This window comes from Cebus imitator, unplaced genomic scaffold (genome assembly GCF_001604975.1).
Source record: "Cebus imitator isolate Cc_AM_T3 unplaced genomic scaffold, Cebus_imitator-1.0 Scaffold185, whole genome shotgun sequence".
NCBI lineage: Eukaryota > Metazoa > Chordata > Mammalia > Primates > Cebidae > Cebus > Cebus imitator.
Genome location: NW_016107500.1, coordinates 4,436 through 24,991, shown reverse-complemented (window position 1 = coordinate 24,991; position 20,556 = coordinate 4,436). Strand labels below are relative to the sequence as shown.

General features: G+C 41.1%; 1 protein-coding gene across 1 annotated transcript in view; it reads left to right on the top strand.

The window, feature by feature from the left end:
* The window catches only part of LOC108316234 (adenylate cyclase type 2-like), a gene marked incomplete at its 3' end in the record, with an annotated part of 235,422 nt that extends 226,143 nt beyond the window's left edge, over positions 1-9,279 (top strand). The window contains exon 5 of the mRNA XM_037744785.1: positions 9,130-9,279. Within this exon, the coding sequence (XP_037600713.1) occupies positions 9,130-9,279 (150 nt within the window). The remainder of the gene's footprint in view (positions 1-9,129) is intronic.
* Between the last annotated feature and the right edge of the window lie 11,277 nt (positions 9,280-20,556).

Here is a 20,556-nt window from a genome sequence, read left to right as displayed (position 1 = left end):
AAAAGGGAGTTAATCCCATTTTTCCCCCCTTTTTTGATCTTTTGTGTTCTGCCATGGGAGACAAAGCATTTCTCCCCTGCAGAGGTTGCTGTGTGCAAGGCTCCTTCCTGGAATTGGAACTGCCAATCCTACCATCACGTTGATATTGGACTTTACAGCTTCCAGAACTGCAAGCTGATAATTTCTGTTTTTTATAAGTTACCCAGTCTGTGCTCTTCTGTTATAGTAGCATAAAATAGGCCAAGTCACAGCAAGAAGGCAGCTGTCTACAAGCCAAGGAGACAGGCCTCAATCGAACTTACCTATGCACTGGTCTTAGACTGCAGCCTTCAGAACTGTGAGGACACAAATGTCTGCTGTTTAAGCCACCCAGTCTGTGGTATTTTACTATTAGTGGTAGTAATAGTGGTAATATTAGTTGTAGCAAACTAATGCACATTAAATAGTGCAAAACTCACTCTTTTTGACTGTGGTTTTTTAATGCTATTGACTGGGAAAAGCAAGCTCAGTCTTCTTCACTTGGGAAAATATGAGATGTCACTTGGTGTTTGGGGCAAAAATAATACATATTTTCTGACAAAAATTTACAAGAAGTCAGAGTATGGTGCCAATGGGTTTAAAAATTTGTCTTTTCATTCCTACAGAACAATGGTTTACAGCAAAACATATGCCAGGAAAGGAAGGAAGGTGGTTGGGGTAACCCCAAGAGTCCACTCTGGGGAGAGTGCTTTTGAGTACCTTTCAGGCTTTGATTCTGTCAAGGGAAGCAGCTGCCGGGCATGCCCTTTCCTAAGTAGTATTATTAATGAAACCACCAAAGTTTAGTTTGTCATAGAAAAATTTTGTTCTCCTGTTCCCAAATGATTTCAGTGATGCATCCTTTTATAATTACACTGTGACTTAATGCAACATATTTTGGTCAGACCAAAAAGGACATTCCAATTCAAAGTAGGCCTTGTGAATCACAGCACTCACTGTTTCTCTCCTCTATTTGGAGTCCATGACTGTTTCGCAGGATTTTGCAACCTGTCATTTCCCTGTGGATGTGCTTACTAATATCACGTTTAAATTCCCAGGTGAGATTGGCCCTGGCATCCCTGCATTGTTATTCCCACACCTCTTTGCCATCTCGTCCCTCCATTGTCCTGTTTCGTTTGATGTTAACGTTTAGCCCATATCCCGTCATCAGGTGTTTTCTTACTCAGTCATAGTCAGCAGTGCACTCCACACTTTGTTCCTGTAATTCCAAATTGACCTTTTATTGTGTAGATCATAAATGGGGCTATAGGTAGGTCACAATGCATTTGCAAATGCAATAGCAATGCAACCTTTCCCCTTGTACCCACAAAAGGCATTTTATCCCTTCTTGCGTGCTATGTTAATGGAAGGGACCTACGCCACATGTTGATCCTAAAATGGAGTATCATTTCTCCTAAACTAAGCTGCACAAGTCAGAGTCTCTAATACGCTTGGTCATGCTTTTAAATAAAACGAAATTTCTGTCAGCTTTTAAATTCTTAAATGAGTGAGTATGGACCAAATGTGTCACCTGTTAAGTGATGGTGAATGAAGAGAATTAGAAATGGTGATTAAACGAAGCAAAACTTCATTGATTCAGATTAATTAGAAATGATCTGTCTAAATTAATGAAAAGTCTGAATTAGAGTGCGTTAAAGATTCTTTTATTAGCATTTAAGTCCACTGAAATCACCAGAGCTAGGCAAAGTGTATATTGGTTGGTACAGATCCTTAGGAAAGCTGATTTAAGACCAGCAAAATTATTGTTTGAATTGGTGTCTAATTACATGTTTCTAAGTTTTTGAAAAGCATTGAAATATGACACTTAAAAACGTGTCCTCCTGTTGTGTCATGACTTTGGAAGACAGGGTTTGGGAAGACATATAGACAAGCATTTTTAGTAAGCCTCTTGGAAGATCCAGGACCATTCAGGAATTTGGGTTTCTGAAATGAGCAGGTCAAACATCTTTGGAATAATTAACCCTCATTCAACTATCTGGACTCACAAAGACCAAAGAGATAATGACTTTTATGGGTATCAGTGACAATGTAAAGTTTAGATAGTCACTGATTTGTTTCCTGACCAAATATCAGATGTAATTACCCAAGCGACAGACTTTGGGTCAGGAGATAGTGTTTTGGCTGTCTGGATAGAGACTAGTGCTCACAAACATGCTTTGTACTCATACGTGCTCTCGAATTGGGCTTGAAGCTATGCTGAGACAGAAGGGAGTAGGGAGATCTGGTGGTGTTGCTTTGCAGAAATGCTCTGCAGAATAGGTCAAGGATGAAAAGGAAACATCTGCCCCATTCTGGACGCAAATGAAGTGGAATATGAGCTTTGGTGATAGTGATTCCCTCTGTTTTTTCTTATCCTACTGGACTAAGAAACCTCCTGTGGAGAACTGTTTTAAAGATATTCCATCATAGAAATTGATGACAGTATTCCTTTTTCCTTTTCTATTTTTATCTTTGTAGCTTCCCCATACAGCTCATTTGTTTCATCTTCTCTCTTCCCAGAGTGGAGAGGAGCTAAACCTCGAAGCTAAGATTGTTCTGTGTGCTTGAAGTCAAAGACAGAATGGGCAGCAGAGTAAACAGGGTGACGGTAATCTCCTCTGCAGAAAATAGGGGAGCTGTAAATCTTCATGGCTTGTGTTGTTTTCCTCTGTGGAGCCCTGAGTATTGGAAGCTCCATGTTATTCATTTTTCTCTGGTTCTAAACTATAATCTAGTGAATCGTCTCCCCATCGATTTCCAGTTTGCAGTCACTAAGCTGAGAAGTACAAGTTTGGGTTTCTGCGTGGTTAATTCAGCTTTCTCTTCTTGGAGGGAAACTGTGTTCTCAATGACTTAATTTGTGGGAGGAACTTTCTATCACGATCTGAGGAACTTGTAGGCTCGTCTCTTCCAGTTGACTTTTAATGAGTTGCTGGAGCAGTTCTGAGAAGAGCAAAGAGCACTCCAAGCTGCCACACTCTATTTTTATCTAGTTATTAGCCAGGCATGAGTCCTATCTACCTATAAGACTCTTTAGCTCTTCAGTTCAAATGTACCTGGAAAAATAACATGACGCTTGCTATTCAAAAAGACTTAATAGCAACAGATGTGGTATAAAAAGAATAAAGAAAATAATCATGACCAACAGTACTACCTATTTTGTAATGGAAACTTCCATAGGAAATCAAATTTCATTTGGCCTTCAATTTTTGATTCCAGTCTTTTTGCCCAGAGCCCTAATACCATTCATTGTTGAGACTGTTGGTGTTTCAGTTTTCTTTATACTTTTCTGTCTGACTCTACTCCTCATTTGGAGAGACTTCAAATTAGAAGATCCTAGCATATGACCTAAGGATCACTGGATGTCATTAACCAAAGCATAGTGTTTCCGATTTTCACTAAATGACTAGTAAAGAGCAGAAACCCTAAGGCCACTGCACACAGCAAATTTAATTCTTAGTGGGCTGTGAGAAATGCTAAGGAAATGGGGTTGGGATTCTTTGCAGCCATGTCTGAGAGATCAGTTAAGGAAAACTGTACCTGATCATTTTCCCCCATAGGCAAGAGCATTGCTTTCTATAAGCCAAAGTGGATGCTTATGAGATGTGGTGAGCTTACTGAATATTCATTCCCAGCTCTCTTCATCATGTTCTTCTCTTCCATTTTATTTTCCTTTGACTTATAATGGGGGTTTTGCATATTTATGATCTGCTTTATTTCAAGCTGATGACCTGTTTCAAATCCTATAACCTTTCTCCTTTGACACTGTGAAGTTCCTTTGTAGGAAAAAAAAAAAAAAAGAACACTGTCATTAAATGATGGCATTTCCCTCATTACTGGGAGCCTGGCTTTGCCCTCAGCCTGCAGGGTGCTGCCTGCTGTCTGTCTGGGGCATTTTAGTTTTCCACTCCAACATGAGATTAAGAATTAGAATAGTAAACTCTTTAAAATGCATACTATCTCAGAGCCACAAGGAGGGATCTGCTTGTTTACCTAACTCATGTGATAATTTCTCAAATGTTGAAAGACTTCATACCCTTAAATGTTTTCTTGCCAGGTGAAATAATCCTCAGATGGGTCACACTTTGTGCCTCAGACCTGGGTGAGAGCAGCCTGACCCTCCCCTCACTCTCCTCTCCACACGTGCAAACACATTAGCAAAACCAGTAAAGCCTCCATGGGCAAATGGTCTCCAAGAACCTAACATAACTTTAAATGATGAAGGTACTTTACAGCATAAATGCAAATGTTTTATAAAGAAAAAAATTAGTTTCTTACAAAATAACATGTGTCTCTTTAGAAATTCCTCAGAAACACCTTCCCCGTGCTCTAGAGGGGGTTGTATGGCTGTGGAGAAACCTGACCTTATGTGTATGAATTGAAGTGATGTAGAATATACAGGGACAATCTGGAGAGGCTCTCCCAGCCTGGGGACAGCTCTCAGGTCACTTAATTTTTAGGACTTTTTGTGGCCCAGTCTGTAAGATGAAATAATAAAATAAGTCCGTTCTCCTGGTTGTGTTGCTGTCTATACTCTTTAAGGATGAAACGATATAAGGTATATTTAGAATGGCTATGGTGGTCATATGAAAGAAGCAAAATAATAATAATAATTTGCTGGTAGACACCAGCCTTCCCAGAAGTACAGAATTCGTTAATTTTCATCCTCTGAGAAGCACGTGAAGTGTTGACAAACCACCCGACATGTACATCAAGAGAAGATGGGGATCAGTGCAGACAGCAAGCCTCTGTGAGGTTGTGCTGGCATGGTTCTACTTACACAGATTCCAAACCCTACATATGCTCAATTTCAAGACCTGGCTTTAATCTTCAGTGTAAACCTTGACTGTGTTATTACCTTAAACAATTTATTTCCTTCTAAGACATCTCTGGAGGCCAAGCTCCTCTCCTGTTTTCTGACAGTTGTGAGAGTAGCTAAATGAAGCAACAAGATAAAAGGAGACATCAAGATGGGATGGTATTATAAAACAAACTCAACATTGTGAAAATAGAATTGTTTGTCAGATGTTCTGCTTAACAGTCTTCTAGAAAACAAAATGCTTTGATATTATTTTTGAAAATAAAATTGTAACATCATCACTCCCTTCCAGCCCTGGGTCTTATATATAAGTCATTCCATGCATGCACCATTTTAAAAGAAAAATTCTTTAAGACATCAATTGCATTTGTAAATGTGTGTCATTATCAAAATGCCAAGGTCAATTCAATTAACCTTAGAATATAGTACTGCAGGATGAAACCGGGTATCAGGAACAGGCTTATAATATCATTGATAAGTTTTCCATCAGAAAAGAAATCTCATATTCTATTTGGCATTACAGCCCTATGTTTTTTATTGATTAGAAATTTTCCTTTGAATATATAAATTAAAAATCAGTAAATGCATTATTTCCCATTATCTATAGACAGGAGGGGTTCAAATTACATTTGCTGGAAACAGTGCAGCATCCAGAATGAATGACTCAAAGGGTTTTCCTTACCTGCCATGGTAGTGCAAGGGTACCAGCAGAACGTGGCAGTCAGAGAGCACTGGCCAGGAGACAGGCAGCAAGAAGAGCAAAGCCGCATAACTTTAGGGCTTCATGGCCAGGGGGCTTCCTCTTGCTTGGGATGAGCTGCTGTTGTCAAATATTTGGAAACCTCTCATTGGACAAGAAACGTTTACCTGGTCAGTTACACTGGCTCTGTGCCCTGGGCCAGGCAGCAAGGCCAGGAGCACCCTGCCTTCAGTCTGCCATTAGGGGTTCTGCCACAGAGACGGCAGTTCCCTATACAGGCTGCCCCAATGTGGGGGAAGAAGAGCCTATGGCAATAAAGGAAAGAGCCGTGACACTCAAGGCCAACTGTTCTGTTGCAACAAGGCCCTTCTAGCCAAGAGAATTCAGAGGAAATAAGTGTGGAATGGGATTCTAGGAAAACAGGACAAGGCAGCACTTGCATTCCAGAGGGGAGAGACTCACATTGGAGCCTCAGTGTCAGTATCAAAGTGCCCCATTTCTATACCTAGTGGAGGGCACCCAGGGGTAGATGATGGCTTCATTCAGTTCTGTTGCTTATACTTGGTTTTTATTTTGGAGAAATTTACTCCCTAAAATGTTGGCAGGTTTGCTTCGAAGGCATTTTCTGAGGAGAAAGAGAAAAAGCTCTCATGAATAATCACTGAGTTATTTTGATTATTATTTCAGCTACACCTAATAAACCAAGGAGTTAGTATTTTCTAATTCGGAGCAGCATGGTTTGCATTGGCTTTTCTCATTTCCTGCATTCTTTGGTGCACTGTTCTTCAAGGCATATCCGGCAATGACAAGGTCTGAAGAATTTTTAGCAAAGCAGATGGTCATTTTGCAGAAGCAAAGTATGGCAGGACTTAATTGACAATGCACCATGGGACACAGTGCTGAAATTAACTCCTGTTCAGCTAGTGGAGGGTCCCCTCAAATAGGAAGCCAGGAAAGTCATCCGGACTTTCCACATGCTCTAGGACTGACAGTTTCAGAAGAGGTGATGTGTCAAAGTATGGCAATTTGAAGGAAGAGAGCCCTGTCATGCTAGAAAATGTGTCTAGCCACATTGAAGACTGCTACATTGCTCTGAAGCCCTGGGCTGCTGCACCTGCTCATGCACAGACTGTGGGCACATATACCTTCCACACATAGCACAAGTATTACCTGCATATCACATGCAAACACATCACTCAGGCATGCAGCTCATGCACATAGATCACACACAAGTTACATGCATGTATGCACACCACATGCATATACCACACAGAGATCACACAGAGCAGTTCCCAGTAAAGATTTTAATTATCCATATTAAAGGGGAGGAGATAAAATGTACATGTATAACTGTACTTTATGGGGGTGAGCTGTGAGAATGTGGGTGAGCTTGAGGAACTCTCTGATCCCAAGTATCTGTGAAATGAGGGAGTTACATGGGACAGCATTGAAGGCCCCTTCTAATCTGCTTCATTCTGGATCCCACTTTTTTCACGCATCTGCATTTATTCAGAGAGAACCTCATCACATCATTCATCCAATTGCTAACTCTGCCTCCTTTTTTCCCTCTATCCCAAACATTTATTTTCTAGGACTTCAGGAGGCTCATAATTAATAGCACTATTTTTCTTCTGTGTTTAGAACTCTTTGAGAGATAGACAAAGGCATTCGGTAGATGGATAACAAAATGTCACCTTATTATCCTTATACCTATTTGGAGAGTGCAGTTGGGAATAAATGATCTTGCTGATAATCCCCTGAGTTTACTCATCTTTCCCTACAGCCATCTGCCCCCAAATCAAGGTGTTTCCCAGCACAGGGGTAAGTGGCCCACTAGGTCCACTGCTTGGCTGAGAACATAGGACATGATGATGACTACCTTCTTCAGGGAGGAAGACCCTGTTTATGGGGAGGATGGACTAAGATGCAGAGGGTTCAAATCATTTTCCCAAACCCTCCAGTTAGACCAATTCCTCCTGCTCTTCTTGGGAGAAGTGACCCTGCTATAGAGAGAGGGGACAGCCATGATTTTCTGTTCAGTCCTGTCACAGAGAACCTTGAAGATTTAGGAATAAAATTCCCCTGATCGCTCCAGCCACCCCTGCTCACCATGTTGGGTGAGTAATGTGATAAAGTGATCTGTGTTATGGGGAAACTCTTAGGGAAGAGCACAGGATATTTGGAACTGATGCCACTGACTTGCTATTAAAGCCACTAGTGACTTGTCTTGGTGAGAAGGTGAGAATACAAGTCATGTGGAAATGGAGGGAAGGGTGGACTTTAACCAGGTATGTCTATCCATTCCCTGACAGACCTGTAGGTCTCACTCTGAACACTAGAGCTTGCTCTATGTGAATAGTGAATACCGGGCTACACTGATACATATTGCAAAATTGCTCTCAGGAAATGTTCAATGGTTATACACTGTTGATGAGAATGTAAATGGAACATTTCCTGAGAGCAATTTTGTAATATGTATCAACAACTTTAAACTACTTATGGCTTTTCAGTAATTGTGTCTGAGGAAATGATCAAATATGAAGCCAAAGCTTTATACATGAAGTTGAATCTTATAGCATAATGCAAATGCACAGAATATTAGTAAGTATTGAACAATATGGACATATCTAAATGATGATAGTCATAGAACTGAATATTTTCTAAGCATTTAAAATCGTGTTTCTACATAATTTGTATAATCTAAAAAATATTTTGTTAAGTGTTAAAACGAAGCACAAAACTACATTCAGAATGAACTGAAGCTTTTTGGAACAAGAGCGAGGTCTTGACAAAGTAAAGTATGCCACCAATTTTGAGAATACAGAGGAAAATGGAGTAGGCAGACAAGGCCATATGGACAGCAGAGTGTTCTGCCTGGGCAGGACAGTCACAGATTATTTTTAGTTTTTCTTTATGTCTTTCTGTTTTTCTTTTGAATTGTATTAACATGAATTGTTTTTATCATCAAAAGAATAATGAGTTATATGTTTTGAAAGACTACCATATTTCTACATAAACAAAAGATAATGGGGGAATGTCACTTATCCAGGCTCAGCAAATACAATTTTGGTGTGAGGGTAGTTTGTATTAGTCACTTAGTATTATGATAATGGTGCGTAACAACCGTGAAATCTCAGAGGTACACAAAAATAGACCGCAGATTGACTACGGCAGCTCTGCTCTATGTGTCTCACCCTGGGACTGGTGGGCTCGCCAGGGAGTGTTCTTTTCCTAAAGAGGTGCCAGAGAGTGACCTGAAAAACAAAAGGTCTCGTAATCCGGGGCTGGATCTGGCACATGATTATTTCTGTGCACGTTGAATAAGCCAAAGCAAAGCAAATCTCATTGCTGAGCCCAAAGTCAAGACAGGGCTGCAAAGTCATCTACTAAAGGGCACAGATCCAAGGAAAGGGCAGAACCTTTCTGGACATTCATGCTTTTTGTTAAGAAAATAAAAATGTTACTTTAGAAACAGAAGTAAAATTAACTTCCTGCAGTTATGTCTCTGAAGACCATTGCTAATGTGTGTTTTGTTTTGATTGTATTCGTGAGTGAGAAACACCCTATTGAGCAGCTCTTTCTGTCTCTTTAGATCCTGGCCAATGTGATCATTTTCATCTGTGGGAACCTGGCGGGAGCCTACCATAAGCACCTCATGGAGCTTGCTCTTCAGCAAACATATCAGGACACATGTAATTGTATCAAGTCCCGGATCAAGTTGGAATTTGAAAAACGTCAACAGGTAATGCATGTTTCCTCTTATATCCACATTGCTTTAGGCATTATTAAAATGATGCTGTTACTATTAATATTGAGTATGGTTCATTCATTTATGAGCTTCAGAAAAGCCAGAGAAGAAACCCTGGGCTCTGCACCTGGGGAGTGTCTAGTCTGCTTCGTGCTGCTGTAAAGGAATACCTGAGGTTGAGTAATTTATCACGGAAAGAGGGTTCTTTGTCTCATGGTTCTGCAGGCTGCACAAGAAGCCTGGTGCCGTACCTACTTCTGGTGAGGGCCCTTGACGGCCTCCACTCATGGACAATGGGTAATGTGAGAGAGGAAGAGAGAGGAAGCAAGAGAGAGTCAGGAAAGAAGGGTCAATGCCAGGCTCTTTTGAACAACCAGCTCTCATGGGAACAGTAGAGTGAAAACTCACTCAGACTCCCTTCCCAGGGAGGGCATCTGTCTGTCCATGAGGGATCCACCCCCAAGACACAAACATCTCCCACCAGGCCTCGCCTCCAACATTGGGGCTCAAATTTCAACATGAGATTTGGAGGGGGCAAACATCTAAACTGTAACAGAGAGTTAGGATCAAAAGAGCAAAGATGGCATCTTCTCCATGCAGCCTTCAGACCTAGGGACCCAGGATCTCCCACAGCCAGATCCACCAGCTATCATCAAGTGGCTGGGGATGTCAAATAAGCACAGTTCATGAAGATGCTCACGTCTGGTTATGTTTGTGACAAGCATTTGCACCAGCAGAAATGATCCTTCCTCACCCCCATCCCCACCCCTGGCTGTGCCATCACACCATGACAGTACTTCCTACAGGACCTGTTTTCCACATACAATGAAATAATGGAGTCTTCCTCAAGGAGGTGATGGGAGAGTCTGGAGAAGAGCCAGGTGTCGTTGTCAGGAGTGTCCTAGGTTGATGGTTGTAGGTGACACAAATGCACATCAGGGAAATATATAGACTGCAAGGAAGCATTACAGAAAATGAGCAATGGGCCGGGCATGGTGGCTCATGTCTATAATCCTAGCATTTTGGGAGGCTGAGGCAGGCAGATCACCTGAGTTCAGGAGTTCAAGACCAGCCTGACCAATGCGGAGAAACCCCGTCTCTACTAAAAATACAAAAATTTGCTGGGCATGGTGGTACATACCTGTAATCCCAGCTACTGTGGAGGCTGAGGCAGGAGACTCCCTTGAACCTGGGAGTCGGAGGTTGCGGTGAGCCAAGATCACACCACTGCACTCCAGTCTNAAAAAAAAAAAAAAAAAAAAAAGGAAGAAAAAAGAAAAAAAAAGAGAAAGAAAGAAAACAAGCAATGGAGACAATAGAAGATGTATGGAGACAAAGATATCACCAAGGAGGGTGGAAAGCAGGCACAACAGATGTGCATGGAGAAGAAGCCACAGAGCCGCCCAGATTTGCTGTGCTTCACTCTGGGTGATGGTGGATATCCATGTTAATAGCTGTGTGTTCCTGGGTTTGTGTATTTCTCGCTGGGAACCCAGGCTGTAAGGCTAGTAATTAGCATGACTGGCCATGAACACTGTGCTCCCTCTCCCTGTGGGCCTTCCTCACATTACCTATGCTGTTAGCAGTGTTTGTCATATTATGGATGCTTAGTTATTGTTTGTTAAGTTGTATTGAGTTAATTCACCCTATAAAATTTCATCACAGTGTCTTGTGGTGGGAGCAAAAAAAGAATATCCTTTGCATTTTGGCACCAGTCTTTTGTCTGTGTGTGGACTGCTGAATGGGAATCACTTTCATTTTTGAAAACAGGGATCCATGATATTAGTTCATTCATTCAACAAATATTGAGTGAACACCAAGGCTGTGGCAGGCGTGGTACTAGGCACTGGGATATAACTGGAAACACTGCCTTTTCATTGGGATGATTAGCAAATATTATGGTTTGTTTCTAAAACTTATATTTTGTCATCTTACTACCTATATAGCAAAGGTATTCAGTAACTGATTTCTTTTTTTGTTTGTTTGTTTGTTTGTTCTAGAGGTGTCTCAAATTCTAGATTCTGCATTAAGAGACATAGAAAGTTGTTAACTTGAGACTGTTACCCATTTTATCTTCATACACCTATTTTCAATAAGATTTTACATCTGCGTTCTAGAAAATTCCACAGTTTCAACAAGTAGCACTTAGCCTTCATGGGTGGTCCTTCTGTAGTGTGTGCTACAGGGTTCAAATGTTTTGGGAGGGATGGTTTCCTTTCTCAGCAGTACAGACTGGAGCAAGTTAGCCCCGAAAGACATGTTTAATATTTTTTTCATCAGCTCTGTAATATCCTTCAAAATAGCACCAAGGCTACAGAGAACTGAAATTCCAAGTAGACAGATTATGTAACCTAATATTTTTAGGAAAAGCTTTGATAAGAGCAGTGTAAGGTCACTGACCTTACCTGCGCATTATATTTCTCTGAAGAGACCCGAGCAGCCAAAAGCCCATGGCGTCCTTTGCCACAGTCAGCTGAGGGGTCAGATGAGCCACACTGACCTCGTGGAGCTCAAGGACGGGACTATCAGGGGAGTTATTAGAAAGATATGCATTTACCAGTTTCAGAAAAGACCCAGTGATTCTTTTACAAATAAAGAAAGTGACAAGGGACACATTAAAGAAATAAAAACTTATATTAAATATGTTGACTAGAATACAACTTTACATTCCAAGTGCATTTTGTCACAAAAGTTGGAAGTCCACTTCCAGAGTCTACTCCTACAATGCAGTATCTTTCTTGTTAGGGCTTCAGAAAATAGGCGTCAAGGATGAGATGTCTTTGTACTTTTTTCAGACCAGCATGTAATTAAATTGGAAGAAGAGATTATCTTAGTTTAAAAAAAATCAGTAAGATATAATCTGATAGATTTAAGGAAACAAATAAAAACTGTTCAGTGGCAATCTGTGCAGCCTTCATAGAAGGGAGAGGTCCCTGAGACACTGAGGCCCAGCAGAGCTACTGATTAAATTCAGGTTTGGGTTCCACATGTCACTTCCTGCTCGCCCTGCACCACTAACTGCCTTTGCTTCAGCCACAGTCACTGTGGCAAACAGTAATGCCCTTCAAAGTTCTTCATTCAGGAAGGGTATGTGTTCTGAAAACACATTCAGTCATTGTTTAGATAAATAAATAACACCCAGTTGAATGTACTCATTAGCAGTTGCAAGAGAGACAGCCAGTGCTCCCAGAGGTTGAGTGGCCACCGCCACCTTGGTGGTTCCCTGGCCTCATTTCACAGCCCCACTGTCTGCTGTGCTTCCTCCTTGGAGAGGATGCAGGCGGGTGAGCCCAGGAAACCGGCCCTCTTCACCCAGGATGGGAGGGGGGCTACTGAAACTCTTGGGACTCATCCAGCAATTCTGAAATCTTTTCAAAAATGCGAAACTCCGTGCTTTCTTTTCTTCAAATTTTGTGATGTTTTTCAGATGTAAATGAGATGAATCTTTAAAGATTAAAGCGCGGGCTTGAATAAAGTTGCTATGTGCACTGTAAGATTTTGAGGGAATAAGGAATGAAAACTGTTGCTAGAGATTTTCTCAGAGTTGCATTCTTGCCCTAAAAGTGTTCTCATTAGGAACAATAAACATCACGAGTTTTTACTAGGTAGGGAAAAAAAAATGCATTGCATTGGAATTGAGGCCACCTTTAGAAACTGAAGGTATTCACCTCTCTTGAGTTTTGACTTTTGTCTTAAGTTTCATATCATGCAGTAAAAGCTGCAGCCGTTTCCTGAGCACCGTGCAGTGTGGCAGATGGTGCTTATCAAGACGCAAGAAAACATAACGCCAGTGAGTGTTGCTCTCTGGGGTATGTAATAGGCTCTCAGGAATTAGGGAGAACTGGATTCACAGCAAAACAAGAATGCTGTTTGCTAAGTGCCTGGGCAGTTGAAATAAATGCTGTTTCCACCGGAGTAAAAGCCAGGTTTGCCATTTCATAGAGAGAGAATAAATGCTCTTTAATTTATCTATTGTCTTTGTTATAAAGTAATCTGACACATTTTTATGTGATCCACTTAATCTAGAACCATCCTGTGGATGAAATATGACAGAGCATGCCTTTTAGTGAAAAATGCTAGTCAAGCGAGGCACAGAGACCCCATGCTATACCTGGACTCTGCAACTCTGTGGGGGTTAGTGAACCAGCAGGCTTCCTGACTGTCCTGGGAGGCAAAACTGTTTTCCTCTCGGCAGAATTTAGTGGAGCAAGAAAGTGATCCTCGCGTGGTCGTAGTTGGGTAGATAGTGAGGAACTTACCCATTTTTAATCCTGATATGAAATTATTATAATGGCTTTATTGAATGCATTTCATTTATTTTCCATGGTAAAGAGTTTTCTAAGTTTTCCTAGATTTTGGGCTGCTAAAATTTGGAAAAGAAAAGAGAAGTAAGCAATATTTCTTTGAGTTGTCCTAATGTTCTGCATAGTTTATTTAGTACTTTATCTGTACTGTTTTATCAGACTCCTATTGCTGCTGTAACAAATTCCCACAAATTTGATGGCTTAAATAGAATAGATTTTTTACCTTAAAGTTTCAGAGGATACAAGTCCAAAATCAGTCTCATTGGGCTAAAGTCAAAATATTAGCAGGGCTGTTTTTATCTGGAGATTTTGAGGGGAGAATTGATTTCCTGGCCTTTTCAAGCTTCCAAAGGCTGTTTGCATTTCTTGGCTCCTAAATCCTAGTCCCCCTTTTCTGAATTTAAAGGCATCAGGATAGAATATTTCAATTGCTTTCTCTCTCTCTGTCTCTCTCTCTTTCTTTGTCTCTTTTTTTGTTTTTATTTTTTAAGATACAGTCTGGCTCTGTCACCCAGGCTGGAGTGTAGTAGCATGTCTCAGCTCACTGCAACCTCTGCCCCTGGGACTCAAGCGATTCTCCCACCTAGTCTCCTAAGAAGGAGGGACTACAGGTGTGCACCACCACACCTGGCTAACTTTTGTTATTTTTTTTTTTATTTTGTATTTGTTTCACTATGTTGCCCAAGCTGGTCTTGAACTCCTGAGCTCAAGCAATCTGCCCACATTGGCCTCCCAAAGTGCTGGAATCACAGGCATGAGCCACCATGCCCGGCCTGTTTCTGACTTTTGATTCTGCTGTTGCACCTTCTTCCTGCTCTCTGCTCTCTGACTCTAACCCTCCTGCTTTACTCTTATGGCTGTTATAATTCCACTGGACTAACTTAGCTAACCCAGGATAATCTCCCCATCTCAAGATCTTTAATTTAATCACGTTCCTAAAATTCCTGGTTTGCCTTGTAACCTAACAGAGTCCCAGATTCCAAAGATTAACATGGAGATATCTTTGTGGGACCATTAGTCAAACTTGCTCTCTCTGCCTTCTTTATTCCTACAGCAATCTAGAACTTAAGTCCTCTTTCCAATCTAAACTGAATGAAGAAACTGTTCGCATTAGTTGTCCAAGATCACTCAGTGAGTCAGTGTGACTTCCAGGGCCCTCTGCCTTTAATGCTGGTTTTGCATGGGTTTTCTGGACTGATCTCCAGGAATGTTAACTGGAGATTTTCCAGGACATGCAGGACTCTTTGATGGAAGTCCTAAAAAGAGCAGGAACAACTTTGAGCAACTTTAAGCATCCAAAATGGTATCCTGCTAAGAAGGCAATCAGTAACTGTTCTTCCATCAAATTTTCATGCGCTGACATGAAGCAACAGAAATCAGCTGCCACCTGCTCCCTCAGTGGTCATGTCAAGACATGAGGAGGGTTTGATGCCATCCCCAACATCCCCAAAGATCCCTCCAGGATCAGTTTTCTTCTTCTTGGAGGCAAGGAGATTGAACAGAGGAGTCTGCAGCTTTGTTTGCTTAGGTAGGTTGTAGGGAGTTGTTCAAAACAGCCTTTACCAGCCCCATCTCTGCATGTTGAGAAGTTTACTTTTTGCCAATAGAATGGACCTTCCGAGGACTCATCAATTACAAGACTAATTGTTTTACCCAATTGTCTTTACCTGAGTTGATAATGGAATCCAGGTGAGGCATCTCAACAGTTATGTACCTTTTCATAAAGCCAAATTGAACATTAATAGTGCAAGAGGAATTCAAGCCAGTGAGACTTTCTCACTGCAATTCCTGAAGAATTAAGCAGCACATTTTAATGTAAATGTTATCCCTGAACTTTGAGATGTGGGTCTGGGGGATGCACCCAACAAAGAAAGCTGAACAGGAGAAACACACACTGTGTGGCAGGTACAGTTTGGCTCAGATACGAAGGCCTTGTCTGGGTTCTGGCATCTCAGACCATTAATTAAACTCTCCCCACACCCCTGCTTATGTTTTTGCTTTTCATCATTTAAATCATTCATTGCGTCATTTTTTTTTGGTACCTCTCCCTTGATAAAGAGGCATAACTTACCTCCATCTTGGTCACGAATTGTTTTTAATTTTATTAAATGATTCGTATATACTTTTCTCTTTGGTATCTCTTCCCCAATGCAGAGGGCATAGCTTAAGCCAGTGTTGGTTATTGCTTTTTTGTCAACTCTCATTAGCAAAAGATTAAATGATATGGAAGACAAGACATGTAATTTACCTGAAAATTGAAAAAAAAATGAAGAGCTGAGATTTAATAAAAGGGCTCTCATCACAATGTTTGCTCTTTCAATCCATCAGAATGAACTTCAAGAAATATTTTCTTAGATTGCACCACATTTATCATATTGATTACTTAAATTCTCATGAAGCTCAGATGTTATGCCTCATTGAGAAATTCCAGGACAAGATGTTTCAGGATGCTACTATTTTGCCATGATGTTTATGAATGCTTTTAAGTGATAAATGAAAATAAATTCCAGAAAAATATCGATAATCCTTAAATCAAGTCTGTAATATTTTCTGAGACATTCTTTAGTTAGAATGATTGAGATCACCACATATTTGCAAGATTGCAACAAAGGCTGTGCTATGACTGTGTGCTCAACCTCTGTTAAGAACAAGTCAACAGTTACAGATCCAAGATCCAGGGTGAGAATGAAGGAACTCTCAGGAATTTCTGTCCAGTCTTGATGCCTAACAAAGAACCTAAATGCATGCCATTATAAGGGTTTACAAAAGCCACATTAGCAACTATTTGTTCATTCTTTTAAAAAATAGACATTTTGCTTTAAAGGAAAAAAATAAAATAGGATTTTAGCAATTAACCAAGCAGATATTCTTTTAATGATTAAATATATGCAGGTGTCTATTTACATCGTGGCAGTAGAAAAGCCAAGATAAAATAAAACTCTCTAGAAGTTTCCTCTATGTAAGAAACTTGAGCAAGACGTTCTGCTCATGTCCACAGTGAGGAAGCACTCCCCTGCCTTGTTGAAGAAACACCTAGAAAACTATTCTATTACTCCAGATTATCTCAAGCAGATTTTTGTTAATAATATCCAAGAAGACCCCAAACCCAGAAGTCATGTACTAAGAAGAATGCCTGCTTCTGATGTTTCTGAGAGCCCTGGAATTTTCAGTATTTCCTGGGGAATGCCTATTTTTAATACTCTGTGATGTGGTACTTTGATGCGGAAAGAATGTTTAATAAGTAAAGGATAATCTAGTGGAAAGATTCAAGAAAGTCTGACATCATTTGATATGAGTAAAATAAACCCAATGAAAAGAGATTCTAAAATCAGCCCTTTTGTTTCATTAAACATTCTTGTGATATTTGTCACATATAAAAACAAAACCTCAAGTCTTCTGTGATTGCCATCATATTTTTCTTCCTGCAAATGTAATCACAGATAGGCCACTATGCCTTTTAATGGGAGGAAAAGGCATTTTGAACTCACTTTCATGGGGCTGACTTCAAAATGTTAAAGTTACTGATCATGCATATTTAATAGTATATTGCCATGAGCACAGTTGCAGATACATATACCTCCTGTGGCACTAGTGATGTGTTTACTGAACCAAGGTATCCATTTATATCTGCACCAAATTGAAGGTTAGGACTCCTGAGCTTTAGGGTTTTGTTAATTGCATATGTGTCTTCAAAAGATGTTATTTTTGGAGATTTTCCTTTTAGAGTTATCTGAGTGCTCTCAAGATTTTAGGAAATTTTATCCTAGAACTTCTTTAGAAGAATCCTTTAATGTATTTACATATCATGGGCCACTTAATATATGTGTTACTGGCTGTGAAAATTCCTCCTGCAGACTAACGTCATCATAAATGTGATGCACTCAGAATGCAATGCAAGAGGCATATGAGATAATGATACATAAACCCATTCATATGCTTTTCAAATTGTATAGTATTTTTACCTATATTCTTCTGTTAAATACAGGATTATGCAAGATACAGAAAAACCCACTTCTGTTTATCAAATTCACAGTTTTTATTGTTATTTTAGGTGCTGGCGATTTTCCCAGGTTGGGGAATGCAGAGGTAGCCAAGACTAAAGGTCCCTGTTCTCTTTGTGCTTAAATTCTAATTGCAGGGGACAGACTGAAACTTATCAACCCCATAATTTCATAAGAAGATATAACAAGATAATGTGAGGAAGCATGGTGGATGGAGAAGGCTGAGGGGCCTGTTAGAGGGACCAGGCAGGGAGACTTCTCTGGGGATGTGATAACTGGTTGAAATACAAATTGCAGAAGGTCCCAGACCTAGGAGGACCTGAGGAAAAGTGTTCCCAGCAAAAGGAGCGGGAGCTATCAAGGGCTTGAATCAGGAGCCGAGTGGCTTCTCTGAGAAACATAGGGGCCAGCAAGACAGCTGGGGAGAAAGAGGCAGGAGCCAGACTACACGTGGGGCTTGCAAGGTGGGCCAATTACTTGGGATTTTATATCAAGTGGGAAGTCACTGAAGGGTTTTGAGTAAGATAGCAATGTAAACCGATTAACCTCCTTAGAGGATCCTTCTGGCTCCTAAGTAGAGGATGGGTTGGAGAAGGGAGGGGTGTTAGTAGGGTGACGCCTTAGAAGCTGTGGCATACTATGGCAGCAGTACAGGTGGCGACAGGAGTAGCTTAGGTGAAAGTGGACAGATTTAGGACATATTTTTAAGTTGATTTATTGTAGATTACTTTTGGATTAGATGTCCAGTGAGATAAAAATAAAATAAAATAAAATAACCAAGAGAGCTTTCTGGGTTTTGAGCTTGAGCAACTGGATGATGGTTGGTGTGACAGCTAACTTTTCAACATCTTTGGTCACATTACTTATTGGGAGGTAGGGAAGAGTAGAAATCCAGAGTTGAGTTTTGAACAGCTAATTTTGAGATACCAAGCTGGCAACTGTAAGTAAGATCTGGAACTAAAGATTGTGAACTTGAAAGTCATCAGCATACAGTTGGTATTTCAAGCTAGGGGACCAGATGACATGCCCCAAAGAGACAGTGGGATTAGAAAAGATAAAAAGCGTCCAGGACTAAACCTCAAAACACACGAATATTTGAGCAGGAATAGAGGAAGATGAATAAGCCCAAGTCCTGAGAAAAATCAACCAATTATATAGATGATTTGTTTTTTCCTAATTTGGTCTTGAAGTCCCTCTCAAGATAGTGGCTGTAAATTCTAGCCCTGCCCCGATGGGGGTCCTGGGGATGTGGTCTGGATGTTTCCCACGTGCCTTTCGTGGGATCCTTCTTTGTCCTGTTGGACGGCCTAAGTGTCCAGCCTGTGGCCAGGTGCCCCTCTCACGGGAAGCTTGTTTATCCTGGCACATGCCCTTGTGGCTCTCATCTGATCTGTGTCCAGTTTATTCCTACCAAGACAGCCATTCTCCCCGAGAGCCCTCACCAGGAAAGAAGTTAGGATGGGGTAGAGGAGGCGACTCATCAGAACCCGTGAAATGACAGAAGCAGTTTATTGTTTACATACCTGGATAAGAGAGGGCAGCACAATTTGCATTAGGATGGGGTAGAGGAGGCGACTCATCAGAACCCGTGAAATGACAGAAGCAGTTTATTGTTTACATACCTGGATAAGAGAGGGCAGCACAATTTGCAAGGCGAGCAAAAAGTAGGGAGCCATCCACAACACACAGCCTCACCCAGCAGATGCAGAACAAGAGAGAGAGAGGAAGCTGTGGGCCAAAGCCTTTATTGGGGTTCAGGACATTATGCAATCAGGTTTCTAATTGGTGGGTTTCAAACAAGTGGGCACATGCCCTATGGTGTCATGCTGTGACTGAAAGAAGGTTCATATGAGTGAGATACCTGTGCAGTCTATGCAGGGTGTGGGGATTAATAGGGTGAGTCAAGCAGTCTATGCAGGGTGTGGAGATTAGTAGGATGTATCCAGCTGTCCCATGGGGAGGTGGTTACCAGGAAGCAGTGTACAAGGCAGAGAACTGCAAGAAGGTGGGGGGAATGGAAACTGTCAAAGATGATTAGGCTTTGCTCCTGGTATGAGTAAGACCAATCTACATTTACAATATATGCCAAAACAACAAAAAATTATGAGAATTGACTACAATAGGGGAAAAGCCGGAGAGAATGGTTTAATAGAATCCAAGAGAAGAAGGTATAAGTGGAATGGATAGTGGCCAACATAGTCACATGCTGAAGAGTCATAGTGAGAAGAGGATAAAGGAGTGACCACTGGTCTCGATCAAATGGTCACCAGTGGCCTGGACAATTTGATCTAAGTGGAGCAGTCGTGCTTAAGTGGCTGAGGTTGGATGAGGAGGAGACGGGAGGTGCGGAAGCCGTGCAGTGAGCTCCCACACCTCTTCTGATGCATGTAGCAGGGAAGAGAAGCCAAGAAATGCAGAGGAGTTTGCTTGCTCAAGGTTTGCTATGCTCATGGCATAAATCAAAGTCATATTACATATCTTAATATGGCATCTTTAGTAATACATTTTAAACTGCCTGTTAATTATTTCTAATTTATTACGTCACATAGTTTTCCTACCTGTGTTGTATTCTGAATCATTTATTCTAAGGAAGGGATGGGCAGAGGGGTTGGTTGATTTTTGCAGAAAGGCAACTTAGTTGGGGCCAGGTGCAGTGGCTCACGACTATAATCCCAGCACTCTGGGAAGGCAAGGTGGGTAGATCACCTGAGGTCAGGAGTTCAAGTCCAGCTTGGCCAACATGGTGAAACCATGTCCCTACTAGAAATACATAAATCAGCTGGACACGGTGGTTAGCACCTGTAATCTCAACTACTTGGGAGCCTGAGGCAGGAGAATCACTAGAAACCTGGAGGCAGAGGTTGCAGTGAACCAAGATCACACCACTGCACTCCAGCCTGAGTGACAGAGTGAGACTCTCCAAAGAAAAAAAAGGCAACTGAGTTGTTGTATTACATTTACTAAAT